General features: G+C 43.5%; 1 protein-coding gene across 2 annotated transcripts in view; it reads right to left on the bottom strand.

Annotated features, from left to right (window-relative positions):
* SLC37A2 (solute carrier family 37 member 2) overlaps positions 1 to 10,696 on the bottom strand; it is a 69,821-nt gene extending 59,125 nt beyond the window's left edge. Inside the window, exon 1 of one of the 2 annotated variants that reach the window (XM_040326168.1) lies at positions 10,462 to 10,696. In XM_040326168.1, coding sequence (XP_040182102.1) covers positions 10,462 to 10,520 — 59 coding nt within the window. In that variant the 5' untranslated portion in view covers positions 10,521 to 10,696. The remainder of the gene's footprint in view (positions 1 to 10,461) is intronic. The other variant, XM_040326169.1, reaches the window with a different exon arrangement.
* Between the last annotated feature and the right edge of the window lie 5,541 nt (positions 10,697 to 16,237).

Genomic DNA, 16,237 nt, shown 5'->3' with positions numbered 1-16,237 from the left:
AGGACTGGCCAGAAGAGGGATTACTTTGACGGAGTTGGTCAGTTTAAACATGTATTGCAATATATGTGACCTAAATATCCCGGTTTTTCATTGCATAGTTTGCTGGGAAGGGTGTATCAGTGTGCAGAGGGTCCGTCCAGTATTTGTGGTCTGCCAACACAACCGATGAAAAAAAAACCCATAGATGAAAGCATTGTGTTGCACTGCGGTGTGCTGTGCATTGGGCTCTACTGTCAGATGTGGGGCCTCATTCAGGCACTTCCTGCGACAATCCTATTTTTTCAGCCAATTGTCAACCTGTCCCCCTGATGTAGGCTATAAGTGGCCGACACATTATACAGGCATTTCCCACTGTTCTCACCATTGGAAAACCCGCCGTAAAAAATGCCATTTAGCCATCATTTGAGTGCATCTAAACAGGAAGCGACTGCAAAAAAAGCCCCGTCAGATCAGCAGCACTGAGCCATAACAAAAAAGGGGGGTGAAAAGGTTCCCCCCCTTTTTATTTACAAAGCATGACATTACAAACTATTTATGATACACCGAGCAAGCTAAATCGTGTTTAGTTAAGCCTTATTCACACAGGTGCTGAGGCCGCTTACCCGCACACGTGACAAATTAGGACAACAGTTTGTGTAGTCGATGTATCCCCTTATACTTACATGGGCTGCCTGAACACAGCACCTCGTGGCTCAAGCTGCATGGTCCATTTATGGTCTACGGGCCTCAGTGCCCATATGAATAATACCTTAGGGCAGTGATGGTGAACCTTGACACCCCCAGATGTTTTGGAACTACATTTCCCATGATGCTCCACTACACGGCAAAGTGCATGAGCATCCTGGGAAATCTAGTTCCAAAACATCTGGGGTGCCAAGGTTCGCCATCACTGCCTTAGGCTGCATTCACACCTGAGCGTTTTGTAGCCTGAAGCCTGAATCTCAATGGAGATGGTTCACATCTCCAATCCAAAATGCCTGAAGCTCAAACAAGTTCTGGACCCTTTTTTGTCGCGCAAATCGGGCCGATTTGGGCATTTTTTAACGTTTGTATTCCCATGGAAGCGCTCGATTCAAGCACCTAGCGCGACAACAAGCGTTTCTACGGGCGTTTTGTCGCTTTAATCTGTTCTGGGAAATAGAATATTCACCCAGGATGAAGATAAAAAAATAAAAAAAAAAAAAAAAAAAAATCTACAAACATAGCAACAAATGATGAATAAGATGAGCATTTTTTCTATTGGCTAAAATAAAAAAACGTTGAAGTTCAAAAACGTCAGACAACGCTGTATGCAAACGCGCCAATATGTGTTAATATGCGTGACAAAACGCAGGAAAAAACGACCGAAAACGGTACGCTCAGGTGTGAATGCGGCCTTAGGGTATACATCTACTTTAAGAGCCGGTTCACACTGGGGCGACTCGTCAGGTGCCCGACGAGTCGCGTCCCATTCTATGCAATAGAACCGTTCTAATAGGAGCGACGCAAGTCGCTCCGACTTAGAAAAAGGTTCTTGTACGACTTCAGGGGCGGCTCGGGGCGATTTGCATTGACTTCTATACAGAAGTCATTTTGCTAATCGCCTCTGAAGTCGTCTTCAGGACAACTCGCAGAGTCGCCTCCGAAGTCGTGCCGCCGTAGTGTGAACCGGCTCTAAAAAGACCTGCAGGCAATATTGGAGCAGGCAATGTATATTAACAATCCAAAGGTTTGTGCTTATTTGGTTAAAAATTAATCTCGTCATCACCAAAAAAAACAAACAAACACACATTGCTGACCTAAGCGGTGGATTGTTTGAAAAAGGAGAAATAGAAGTTTGGAAAAGGAATACATGTTTGCATCTTGCAGTTTCTAGATGTTGTAACAGTGATATGATGGAGAGTTTAAAGGGATAGGTTCCTTCCTGAGGATAACACAATGAAAAAATCTCTCCTGCATAAAATCAGATTGGACACTGTGTTCACTTATCAGCCCAACTTGTAAAAGGCATGTGAAATGTTACAGAGCAGTCAGCTGCCTTCTTCTCAGAGCTCAGGGCATGCTCAGGCTGCTGGCAAAAAAAAAAAAAAAGCCTAAATGGCCTGGCTTGAGTCGCTATACAAAACACACGCACACCTCAACCTAACCTGAAAGCCCCATGAAGGGCTGTACATGGCCACATATGTATGAGCCGGACTATCAGAAGCCTTACTGAACAACTGGATCTCTTAGCAAGGATTCAACAGATTCTCCCCCCCCCCTCCACGATCATCTGGATCTCTTTGCAGGGGTGCAACAGACTTCCCTGCAGACAGAGTACACCGATAAGCACTGTCGACTGTAGCCTGTGGAGCCAATCGAGTGGAGAAAACCAGATAGGGTGGTTGTACAGAAGCCGATTGGTCTGGCTGAATATGGATAAAAATTGGATCTTCTAGTACGGCTCCCCCCTCCCCCCCCCCACAGCCAGGGGTTGCAGAAAAGAGATTTGCAATTCCCTCATCATCACAAACAGCACCAACAGGGGAATCCCTCCTGCCGGCTGAGATTCAAACTATTAATGGGCAGGCTGAATGTATCCAGTTTATTGATCAATCAACTTGGGTACAACCAGCCTGCCTGAATCACTTCCAATTATCGCACCGCTAGAGATAATCACAGTCTTCTCCCAGCCGAAGGATTCCCCTGCCAAAGAACACAGTGATTATCGCTAGCAGCTAAAGCAGCTGCTTGCCATAATCGGAAGTGAATCCGACTGTCTGGTTGTACCCAATTGAGCGATCAACTGGGTACATTCAGCATGCTCATTAATGGTCCTGCTCAAGCGGCCAAGATTCGAATCATGTATGGTTGGCCTAAAGCATGGGTGCTCAACCTGTGGCTCTCCAGCTGTTGCAAAACTACAATTCCCATAATGCCTCAGCCTTTGGGAGACATGCTTGTACCTGTCAGCGGCTTGCAATGCCTCATGGGAATTGTAGTTCCGCAACAACTGGAGAGCCACAGGTTGAGCACCCATGCCCTAAAGCCTCGTACACACGATCGGATTTTCCGCAGACAAAGCGTCGGACTTGTCCGAAGGGCATTGGCCAGGAACTTGTCTTGCACACAATCGGCACACAATTGTCGGCCAATAAACATGAACGTAGTGACGTACTACGTGTTTTTTCAGGTCTTTAGCGCCACCCTTTGGGCACCTTTTGCTAATGTTGTGTTTGGTGAGCATTGTTTCCGCGCATGCATGTTTGTACTTTTCACTTTTGTCTGACGGACTAGTGAAAATCCGACAACAGACCGTTGTCCACGGAAATTTTTAAAGCCTGCAATCCAACATTTGTCCACGAAAAATCCAACAACAATTGTCCGATGGAGCGCACAAATGGTCGGATTTTCCGCCAACAGGCTGTCATCACACAATTCCTATAGAAAATCCGACCATGTGTACGAGGCTTTAGGCTAGGTTCACAGAAGATATTTGCACCACAACACATGCTAACAGATCCAAGTTGTAGATGCCTGCAGGGGCATTTAAGATAAAAGGAGACGTCACCGTTGATTTAGGGTATTATAATATGTCTATGGACATGCCTCCTGCCCTCTGATCTTTAGATAAAGTCAACTGGCCATTTTGAATGATTTTCAGCTGACCATTACTCTCCCTCCCCCGAAGATAAGCTGGAGGTGGTAACATTCCTTACTCTTCCCCATTGATTCACACAAGATACAGGAAAGAATGGCTAGGGATATCCTTTTGGTCTTCTAATGTTCCTGTCATTGAATCCTCTGTAAACATTTCAAGGAATGTTTTTTAAGGCATCATGCACACGGACGGTCATCGACTTACAAGTTCTCAAGTGTAAAATCCCTGAGACTTTCTGGTGTCCATGGAGCCCCACGTGCCCCTTACAGCCACCAATACAAATGATTAGCGGCACACAGCCATACTCTGATGATACCAAATGCTTCTGTATCACTATTGTGTTTGGGGAATATGCCATATGTGCACGTGCAGGTAAACGCTGATGCGGAAGCAGTCAGCATTTAGGAGTACAGCCGAGAGCAGACATTCCCTCCTATTGGCTGTTGTATGCAGCACATGCGGCTCCCCGGGTATGGAAAAGCAAGAGATTTTATGCTGGAAGACTTCTAAACTGATAAATGTCCATGTGGCATAAGGCCTGGTTCACACCTATGCAGTTTGCACATTCCAGGTGCATTTTGCGTGTTTTCAATACATATTTATAATCCATTAAAGTCTATGAAACCAAAAAACAGAAAAACGTCCCTGGCCATTTCCATAAAATGCGTAGATGTGAACGTGACCCATAGGAAACTATTTCTGCAAAACTGAAAATGCACAAAAAAAAATATAAAATAATAATATATAAAATAATATATATATATATATATATATATATATATATATATATATATATATATATATATACACACACACACACACACACACACACATACATACATACATACATACATACATACATACATACATATATATATACATATACACACACACACACACACACACATATTAGGTGTGAACCAGGCCTTAAAAGATAGAAGAGGTGTGACTAGAAAATTGCAATCTAAATTTTTAATACCGTGTTTCCCCGAAAATAAGCCCTACTGTGATTTTAGGGGAGGGCTGCAATATAAGCCCTACCTGAAAAATAAGCCCTAGTTTGGAAGGATTGTGGTGTGTGGTCTAGACCGTATGTTTCTGTGGTGAATACCATTGTTGCGGCACTGCTCAGCTGATCGCCCCCCTGCGCTCCTCCTCTTATGCCAGCTGTCAGCGGTGGATCTCGGCCCCCCCCCCCCTTCTGCAGTGCTCGGATCGGGAAGACCGATCACGCGGGTCACGGAAGCGCAGAGGAAGGTATGGTGCACACTTTACATTGTATAGGGCTGTAATGCAGTGCATTTTATGATTTTACAGGCACTTTTAACTCTGTTCCACTGCCCACTGGGGATTTCTGGCAGGGAGGGAGGGAAATGGAGAGAGAAGAAAGCACATGGCAAGCCCTACCCCAAAAATAAGCCCTACTGGGTCTTTTGTTGAAGAAAATTAAATTATTTAAAACCCGGGCTTATTTTCGGGGGAAACACGGTAGCTGCCCTGACGAAGTGGTTTATGCCACAATATGTGGGGACTGCTTGGGTACCAGTTTCTGACTTCACCTCTTGTTACTATGGACCGATCCAGTACTACCCATCCTATACCCACAGGTCTTTCATTTTTATCATTAGTAGGTTTTTGGGTCTAACATTTTGTTCTTTTGCGTCTTATTTACATATACCTTGGATGTGCTTTAGTCATCATGATGTACACACATGGGGCTAGATTCACATAGATCAGCGTGATCTATGTGATTTAAGATCCGCTGCCGCAAGTTTGAGAGGCAAGTGGGTAATTCACAACACACTTACCTCCAAACTTGCGGCGGCGGATCGTGGGGCGTTTTTGTTTACTATACTGTGCCTTTCATTGGTGGGATGCTCTTTGTCTGTCATTCATAATAAATTAATTGCATTGTTTCATTCAGTTTGATGGTGCCAACAATTGTTTTGGGGGGGTTGCACATTTCTGTGCTGCATTTAAAAAAACAAATAGCTTTATTATACGCTCAACTATATGTTAGAATTAAAATGTGGACTTTACTACCACTTTAATGTGTGAATCAGGTTCACTTATTATCATCCTCCATGTTTGGAGCTCAGAGTCTTGTTTAAATATTTTTTCCCCAGAAAGCATGATTTTGCATTCCTCACGTGGGACAAGAATCCGTCTCTACTGCTGCTAAACAAGCAAATACAATTCCAACAACGCCTTGAAAATGTACAGCCCAGCATAGAATGTGCAGTGAAAACATGTTAGAAGCAAACAAAATGCTTAGGTACTTTTTGAATGATATTTATCAAATCATCGAGAATTTTCATACAAATACTTCTACGAACATTTGTTTGCAATCTACTGGTGCAGGACTATCCTTTCTCAACCAGGGCTCCTGGAACACTGAACAGATTGATCCATGTAGGGCAGGGGTGCCCAACCTTTTGAAGAGCAAGGGCCACTTAAGAGACTTGGTAACCGGTTGCGGGCCACAATGAGCAGAGCGGGTTGATGGCAGCCCACTCGGCTCTATAGCTCTATTACTCGCAGGTAATAGAAGTCTATGGCTCAGTGCAGGTAACCCACGGGTGCACTTCTCTGCACCTGTGGATCAGTTTGAATGCAGCCCAGTAACCACTGCAGAACACATATACCCATATATACACACTGTGGGCCAGATTCAGAAAGATCAGCGGATCTTTCTGCTGGCGTTGCGTAGCTCATTTACGTTACGCCGCCGCAAGTTTTTCAGGCAAGTGCTGTATTCACAAAGCACTTGCCTGTAAAGTTGCGGCGGCGTAGCGTAAATTACCCGGCGGAATTCAAATTCGGCGGGTAGGGGGCGTGTATCATTTAAATGATGCGCGTCCCCGCGCCGAACGAACTGCGCATGCCCCGGCCGCGACTGAATCCCAGTGCGCATGCTCCAAATGACGTCGGCAACTAGTCATGCTTTCGTCGTGAACGTAAATCACATCCAGCCGTATTCGCGAACGACTTACGCAAACGACGTTAAAAATTCAAATTTAGTCGCGGGAACGACGGCCATACTTAACATTGGCTGCGCCTCATAGACCCAGGGGTAACTATACGCCGCAAAAAGCCGAACGCAAACGACGTAAAAAAAAACGCCGGGCGGTCGTTCGTTTCTGAATCGGCGTAACTCCTCATTTGCATATTCCTCGCGTAATAATACGGAAGCGCCACCTAGCGGCCGGCCTGGAATTGCAGCCTAAGATGCGACGGTGTAAGACACTTACACCTGTCAGATCTTAGGGATATCTATGCGTAACCTGATTCTATGAATCAGGCGCATAGAGATACGGAACTCAGAGATACGACAGCGTATCAGGAGATACGCCGTCGTATCTCTTTCTGAATCTGGCCCTGTAATTTTAGTAACAAACTTACCTTTAATAACCGTATTCTATTTTATTCCATCCCAGAGCAGGAGGTCGTGGGCCACACTGGAGGGCTCCGCGGGCCACATGTGGCCCCCGGGCCACTGGTTGGGCACCCCTGATGTAGGGGGAATCATCAATACATGGGGGCAAGATTTCACTAACCACCAGTTCCGGCTGTCAACTGCAGAAGGTGCACCACATTATTTATTCTTTTATATAACCTTACTACAACCTATTGTTTACACATGTGCACTGTCGAAAAAAAGTGTTCATTTTCATTTCATTCATTTTTTTTTTTGTTTTTTTTTTTTGGGTCATTCGTAATAGATCGCAATTCGAAAAAATCCAAAAATTCTAAATAATAACTAATATTAACTATCAAATTATAGGCATTGGAATTTCCATTCAAGTTTGGATATTAGTAAACGTAACTAATACAAATTTATCCAAAGTTACAAATAACGAATAACGAAGTTACGGAAATAACAAATGCTGCATCTAAACAAATGGAACGGATCGATTTAATAATAAATCGTTTTTATTATTATTAATTTGTTATGTTCTATTTGTTTAGATGTGCCATTCATTATTTCAGATAATTCGTAATTTCTGATAAATTCGTATTCGTTACTTTCACCAACAGCCAAATTTGAAAGGAAATTCCAATGCCTATAATTTAATAGTTGGCGATTTCAGATATTGGAATTTCTGAATATTCGGAAAAAAAAAATGTTAAACTGGGTTTTCGCTAATTCAGATGTTTCCGAATTAAGCAAAATTCATTAAAAGACGAATTTAGAACGAAACAAATTGCAAGTTTACTATGGATCATGCTAATGTACCATAAGATGTTGCAGGGGTTCCCTGAGACTTGAACATTTTCCCCTAGGGTTCCCTTGGGGTTAAAAAATGTGGGACTAGGCATAGGTTTGCCATCTGCAAGTTTGAACAAAATTCTTTGTTTTAGAAACGCTCAGTCAGTTTATTAATGGTTAGTGGAGTCAAATCGACATTCGTCTTTGACCATAGTGACAAGAAAATTTGAAGGAGCAGGATAGAAAAATTCTAACTGTGAGCCCAGGTTTACAGCAGTTATAAAGGTGAACTCGCACCATTTCATTCCCGAATGTCAGTCCCGACTTTGAAGGTGATCTGAGAGACATCTGTGCGCGTTTCTGTACAGATGTCAATGGAAATCGCACCCCGAAGTCGCCAAAAGTAGTACAGAAACTACTTTTGGAAATCGATGCGGCACAGATTCAGATGGTGCCATTGCCGGCAATTACTGCCTATATGGCATGCAATTTGACATGTCAAATCGCTCCAATGTGAACCTAGGCTGAATGTTTTTGGTCAGGGAAAAATCGTGGAATATGGCAATAAAACCATTTTAATATGTCTGGGACATCATTCAATCTAATGGACTTTGGGTAACAACAGGGGCGGACTGACCATTGAGTCACTCGGGCACTGCCCGAGGGCCCCATCAGGGTTGCCAGGCTCAGTAAAATCAGGACAGCATGTAAAAATCTATGTTTTTTTAGATCTGTCCCTGATATGTCTGAAACCGACATGCTTTTGATGTGAAAATCCTGAGATTTTAGCTGCCCGCCTCTGCACTGCCTCCTGGCGTGGTGGCCATCTGTAAGCCCAGGGGCCCCATAATCTTCTATTGCCCGGGAGCCCCATTAGTTGTCAGTCCGCCCAAGAATGTTCTGATAGAAATTTTCGTAGGAATGCTCCTATGTAGTTCTACTAGTGATAAATATAAAGAAAAATCTTATATATTGCATCTCACCAATTCTTAGACATGATGGCTGCGTTTGTTTTCTTTTTGTTATTTTTTTTCCCCCCCATGATCCTGACAGTATCAGCAAAACTGGCAGTTATAGGGTGGAGATAAATCATTTAATACTGACAGGGATGCTTAGAATGGTCGGCTAAAATTCTTTTATGTAGAACCTTTGTCCCAAAAGTGGAAAAACTACTATTGAAACTGCTTAAAAAAGCTGCTGTCCAAAGGTGTCTCCGTTGTTCCTCCGTCCAGGACTGAGAGCTGAGACACCCTAAGGCTCCATTCACACCTAGGCGTTTTAACGCCTGAAGCCCGACGCTATTGCAGCCTGCAATACGCTGGAGGGATGATTTAACATTGTCGGCTATGGAGATGGTTCACATCTTCACGCCGTACGCCTGAAGCTCAAAACAAGTCCCGGACCCTTTTTTTCAGGCGGCTTTCGGCATAGCCGGCAATGGTTATCACCCCTCCGGCGTATGTTAGGCTTAAAAAACGCCGCGTTTTGTCGCGGCAAATCGCGGGACAAAACGCTGCAATTTGTCATGGCAAATCGCGGTACAATACGCCGCGTTCAGGTGTGAATGCAGCCTAAAGCTGGCTGTTTACCAATATAAAATTTGTCTGCAATATTTTATTTTTAAAAACATTTGTTCCATGTTCTAATCATTAGTGGGGTCAAATCTACGTTTGTATTTTCTCATCACTACATTTGAAAACTAAGGAGCAGGATGAAGTTTTCTCAATTGATGTGGTTTTCATTGAGGACATTATATTCATCCCAAATGTAATAGTTACAAGCAAATTACAATTAAATGTACTATGGAATGACATTCATCAAGTCCTTGAATGACCTAAAAAATTTCATATGAACGTCTTACTACTGTGTGGCAAGCTTAAGGCTCGGATCACACTTACGACACAAAAAGTCACATGACAAGTCAAAACCCATTTATTTCAATGGCACCCATTTCAATATATGCCCCTAAAGTCAGAGCGTCTTTAAAAATGTTCCTGCACTACTTTGATGCAACTTGAGTGCATTTAAGTCGCACTAGTGTGAACCGAGTCTAAGACAAGAAGTGTGTTACTGGCTTCATGACTAGGTGAAAATAAAAAGGAAAAAAGCCCAAAAAAACAAATGCAGCCATCACATCTAAGAATTGGTAAGCAGCAACAGATTACATTTTCAAAATAAATATCACTACAAATGCACTAATGCAGCTCGCTATCACTTTATGCTTTTATTTCATAAAGCAGATCAAAGCGTCGCCATCCAAAATAGCGGATTTTATTTATTGTATTTCATCAGGACAGGGCTGAATGCTGGTTGCTCGGGATGATTACTGCAGACCCTGAACTTTGCACTGCGCTGATAAATGAGAACAATAGATTTAAATTACACTAAATAGTGAAAATCTAACAAGGGAAGGCTGCTACACAGGCTGCGTCCGTTACAAATTTGGGCATAGTTACTTCTCCAATATAATGGAATAAATACAAAGGAAATTGGCAATTCAGCAGCGATTGTTGCAGTTTTCTACAACTGGTACATGAGATATTAAAGAATTCTCTACAGAAATACTGTATGTAAATGCATTGTTCCTATCTGATTGTATCCCCCCTCTCCCTTCCCCCGCTGCCCCTCTTACCAGCTGTCTCTGGACACAGCATGGAACAGCCTGATGGCTGGAGCCAGGGAGGATTTCATGGTGAGGATTTGGGATGGAGCAGGTCCTGGTGGGGTGGTTGCTGTGCTGGGGCTCTTGGTTGCAGGATCACATGGCTCTGCAGGGGTTCTGCATTATATACTGTGCCATCACACCCTCCCAGTACAGCACCAAACAGCTATACAGGCAATGAATGAGAATAAAGAAACACCATGTGACCACAGGGGACATGTGATCACCATGGGCAGGACAAAAAAAAGGACCGCCCACATTAACCCTTGCAACATCTGGCTGGGTGCTGAGCAAAGTTTGGGGAGGGTATTGCTCAGTCACTAAGTGATGAGTGTGCAGCACAAGCTTGTGTTATGTCAACAGATTGCAAGTGGTATATACAACATGGGTGCCTGCTGGCCATGTGCGCAGATTATTTCTTTTGTTTTTATTTTAAGATGTTTTATTTACATTGCAATCAAAAACAATAGAAATTATATACTGAGTCAACATGATTTAATTGTATGTAGTCTCTGCATGCGCCGGCACATCCCCACAATAAATCTCTATGACCCCAAGCCTAGGTTCACATTGCATGCGATTTGATAAGGTAAATCGCATGCCAAATCGGCGGCTATTGCCGGCAATGGCATCGCTGGGGTCGGTGTGACTTTGCAGTGAGGCACCGATTCCCAAAAATAGTTTCTGTACGACTTTTGGCGACTTCAGGGTGCAAATTGTAAAGACATCTGTGCAGAAATGCCTCTGAAATCGCCCCCCCAGGTCGGGACTGACATGCGGTAATGAAATCATGCGCGTTCAATCCAGCTGTCAGTGCGAACCTGGGCTAAGCCCTGGATCACACTGGTGCGATTTGACATGTCAAATCGTCGGCATGTGCCGGCAATGGCCCCATCCTAATCGGTGCGACGCCGCATCTGCAGAAACCTGCACAGATGTCTCTGTAATCGCAGCCAAAATCAGGACTGACAAGCAGTAGTGAAGCCGTGCGAGTTCAGCTGAACTTGCACGGCTTCAATCCCGCAGCCCAGTGTGAACCTGGGCTAAGGCTGCTTTCACACTGAGGAGCTTTTCAAGCACCTTTGCATTTAAAAAAGCACCTCAAAAGCTCAAGAAAAATGCTTCCCTTTAAAATCAATGAATGTGTTCATACTGGGGCGGTGCGCTTCTGTTGCGGTTAAAAAATAAATCCTCCTTGCAGCATTTTTGGAGCATTTTTAGGGAGTAAAAAAAACAAAACAAAAAAAAACACACCTTCCTATTAAAAGCAATTGTAAACAAGGCCAAAAACGCACCTATGATGCGTTTTTGGTGTGGTTCTTGAGTCACATGTCCTGTAAAAAAAACTGCACCGCAAACGTGGTAAAATGGGCATTTTGCAGCAGATCAGTGTGACAGTAGCCTAACCCTCAGTACAGTTTCCAGCTGCCACATATTTTAGCCTGTTATAGATTTTAACAGGCTGCTGGCAGCAGGACCGGACGCTACAGCTGTGCCTCGAAAATGATGGCATTTGGGCTAAACACCCCGTGGAAGGGCACTTTCAAACTGCTCTGTAGTACTGGTCTGTTTTTGGGTTGCCTGCACCCGTGAAAAATGAACATGTGACTCAAAAACGCACACAAAAATGCAAATCGTGGTGCGTTTTTACCACAATGTTATTGTTAATGCGATTTTCATTTATTTCAATGGCAAGCTGTGTTTTTGGCACCAAAGATGCAGCATGCAGAACTTATCAAAACACACCACACCTGGAAAGCAGTTGTGTGAAGAGTTACATAGGATATAAAGGGTAAAAACGCAGGAAAAACGTATTGGTGTGAAAGGGCCCTTAGTATTCTCATAGACCTCTAACAACTGGTAGTTATCACACAGGTTGTGATACAAGACTTCACCAGTGGCGGCCCATCCATATGGGGTGGAGGCCCATCCATATGGGGTGCCGCCCTCCTAATCCATGCGCCTGGCCTCTAATCTACATGCAAATATATAAAGAAGGAAGGGGGTTCATATATTCCTGAACTGGAGGAGTGGCCACATCCCTGATATTATAGACAAAAAGAAAACGATTACCCCCAGACGGGACTTTTAAGGCCAGACTCCAGTAAGTATGTAAAATTTAATTTATTAGATGTATTTCACCAAAATGGGTTGACACTTGTTTACAGAATAATTCTGGATGTTGGATTACAAAAATCTTCTGGAACAGTCAAAGAATGTATATAATAGGAATAAAAACATATAAAGAAATAATGTTAAAGTGACACCTGGGGCACACGTCCCGTGTGTGGACCCAGGAAAGACAAAGAACAAAAAATAATAGTAGAAATTAAACCTCGTGACAACACAATACAAATAGATTAAAAAACACTCTGTAGAGAGCAGTGGAGAAATGCCCGACGCGTTTCTGGTCTGTTGATGGAGCAACAGACCTTCATCAGGGGCCACAGGAGTGTATGGTTACAAACTTTTTTTCTCTCGCTTGTGGTAGACAAAGGTTTGAGAATTGACCCTCAAGTTTTGGGCTTTGGATGTCCCCAGAGCCGACTAATGGGGTCCTATGGGTAGAAAGAGAAAGGGGAGGGATGGCTCCGACTGATCTCAGACACACGGTGTCCCAGGTGTGGGGCTTATTAGGGCAAGATTGCAGCAGGTCAGGGGGTTCACTGAGTCCAATGCGGACGATCCTCTTATCGTTGCTCGGGTGAATCCCGAGCTAGATGTATAGAGGGGAACCTGATGCAGCACCCTGTGAGCTGAAGGGAGTAACGCTGGTATTACAATACCCCAACCACGGCATTTGGCATCAGGTTCCCCTCTATACATCTAGCTCGGGATTCACCCGAGCAACGATAAGAGGATCGTCCGCATTGGACTCAGTGAACCCCCTGACCTGCTGCAATCTTGCCCTAATAAGCCCCACACCTGGGACACCGTGTGTCTGAGATCAGTCGGAGCCATCCCTCCCCTTTCTCTTTCTACCCATAGGACCCCATTAGTCGGCTCTGGGGACATCCAAAGCCCAAAACTTGAGGGTCAATTCTCAAACCTTTGTCTACCACAAACGAGAGAAAAAAAGTTTGTAACCATACACTCCTGTGGCCCCTGATGAAGGTCTGTTGCTCCATCAACAGACCAGAAACGCGTCGGGCATTTCTCCACTGCTCTCTACAGAGTGTTTTTTAATCTATTTGTATTGTGTTGTCACGAGGTTTAATTTCTACTATTATTTTTTGTTCTTTGTCTTTCCTGGGTCCACACACGGGACGTGTGCCCCAGGTGTCACTTTAACATTATTTCTTTATATGTTTTTATTCCTATTATATACATTCTTTGACTGTTCCAGAAGATTTTTGTAATCCAACATCCAGAATTATTCTGTAAACAAGTGTCAACCCATTTTGGTGAAATACATCTAATAAATTAAATTTTACATACTTACTGGAGTCTGGCCTTAAAAGTCCCGTCTGGGGGTAATCGTTTTCTTTTTGTCTAATCTACATGCAGGGCGCCAGACGCATTGATTCCAATGGGTTTTTTTTTTTTTTAAAGAAGCACATAATTAGCGCCTGAGGCACCAATTGGCTTCAAAAAAGCATGGGCTGCTCTCCGAGCCCACCCAGATTATTATTCGCTATTGTCTTCCTGATTCTCCTCCCAGCCAATCAGGAAGTGGATCCTGAAACCCGATTGGCCGAGAGGAGAAACGCTCGTATTGGAGGAGAAGAGGTAGAGGAGAAGGAGACACAGGGGACTTCAGACCAAGCAAAGCAAAAGAAACAGGTAGTTTGCAGAAAACAGTAGAAATTCTCAAAAGACATCTTCAACACAGATCCCATAAAAAGCTTGCTAATGACCCATAAAGTGTCTCTACCTTAGGTAAATGAAAAAGTCCATAAAGCAATTCCTTTGTATGGAAGAGTCCATAACAGGCATTAAATCCACAAGAGGCAGGGATAGTCCCTTAGGCCGGGTTCCCACTATTGCAAATTGGATGCAAGATCGCCACATCTAATTCGCAATAGCAGGAGATTGTGACCGACTTTCTATGGAGCCGGATCAAATATCACTGATGCAGCTCCGATGCGGATTTGCACAGGAGCCTTCTGCGTCTTTTGGTCCATTTTAGGTCCAAATTCAGCATAAAATTTGGGCTGAAATCAGACCTGAAATGGTGAACGTGGGGGAGGCACCGGACCCCTGCTGGGAGCCGCATCGGCATTAGCGGTGAACCGAGCCTTATGCCGCATACACACGATCGTTTTTCATGACGTGAAAAATGTAATTTCTTTTAATGTCATTAAAAACGACTGTGTGTAGGCACGTAGTGAAAAATGGTCGTCTGTCGGCTTTAACGACGGGAAAAAAACACGCATGCTCAGAAGCAAGTTACGAGACAGGAGCACTCGTTCTGGTAAAACGAGCGTTTGTAATGGAGATAGCACATTCGTCACGCTGTAACAGACTGAAAATCACGAATCGTCTCTCACCAAACTTTTACTAACATGAAATCAGCAAAAGCCGCCCAAAGGGTGGAGCCATCTGAATGGAACTTCCCCTTTATAGTGCTGTCGTACGTGTTGTACGTCACCGCGCTTTGCGCCAGCATTTTTTTCTCGATTGTGTGTGTGCAAGGCAGCCTTTACAAGAATCACGTCGAGAAAAACTTTGTTTTTTCTAGAACCTGAAAAACGGTCGTGTGTACGCTGCATTATTGGCCACGAACAGGCAGAAGTCCCATTACTTGGCATCTATAAGTCCACATAGGTTCTCTAAACTCTAGACCCCATTGGGAACCCCGGCGGAAGAGCAACAGGCTACATTTTGGCAGTATTCCCAGGCAGCTCCTCTGGAACCCTTTCAGGCATTTCAGTGAGCCCTTGTTATGGTATGACCTGTAGGGGCAGTAACCTTACTGAAAATGGCAAGAAGAGCGTTAACACTTCCAACTTAGTTACCTCCAGCTCCCAGGTTAACCCAATGACACATTGTAACACTAAGACACTAACATTTTGCAACTGACTGTACCAATTACGTTGAGGACATGAGCACAGACAGGAAAAACAGGAACACAGCAAGAAAAACAGTCTACAAGTGTGTGTCATTAATGGTGGTGAGTGACAACGTCTTTAAAGAAGAATACCAAATATGCGGTATACCGGTGACTCCCGGTGCCGTGCTGCCACTGCGTGGATGCAGATATAAGTTGAACAAACCACCATGTTCCATCACCTCATTATACTTTGTTTATTTATACATTTTTTATTTTATTTTTGCCCCTTTTCTACCTTTCTTTCCTCAAAAATTGTTTGAGACTATCTGGAATTTTTATATTTTGTGTTTCTAGACAAATTCCATGGGTCATGCTCCTGATGAGAGGTTATGAAGCCACAAAACCCGTTGAGCTGTCAACTCTCATTGTCTGAACCATCAACTTCTCCCTTACCATGTATTAACAATATTAACCTTCACATGGTTTAATTTATGTTTTTTTTACAATTTACTATATCTAATGTCCAACTCCCTCCTCTTTCTCTCTCTCTTCCTTGCATCCTGAGACAAATCTGGATAAATTATCCAGGCCACCTGGGCCAATTTCATCTTGGTTATACTTATGATTGTATTTATGTTGTGTTTTATTTATCATGTATGTCCATTGGATTGTGGAATATTATGTAACGTGTTGAAAATGTTCAAATGTTTTTTAGAGGTTATATGCCCGAAATATTTTATATGAAATTATACA

This window comes from Rana temporaria, chromosome 10 (genome assembly GCF_905171775.1).
Source record: "Rana temporaria chromosome 10, aRanTem1.1, whole genome shotgun sequence".
Lineage (NCBI taxonomy): Eukaryota > Metazoa > Chordata > Amphibia > Anura > Ranidae > Rana > Rana temporaria.
The sequence above is the reverse complement of the archived record's forward strand: the minus strand, read 5'-3'. Positions and strand labels throughout refer to the sequence as shown.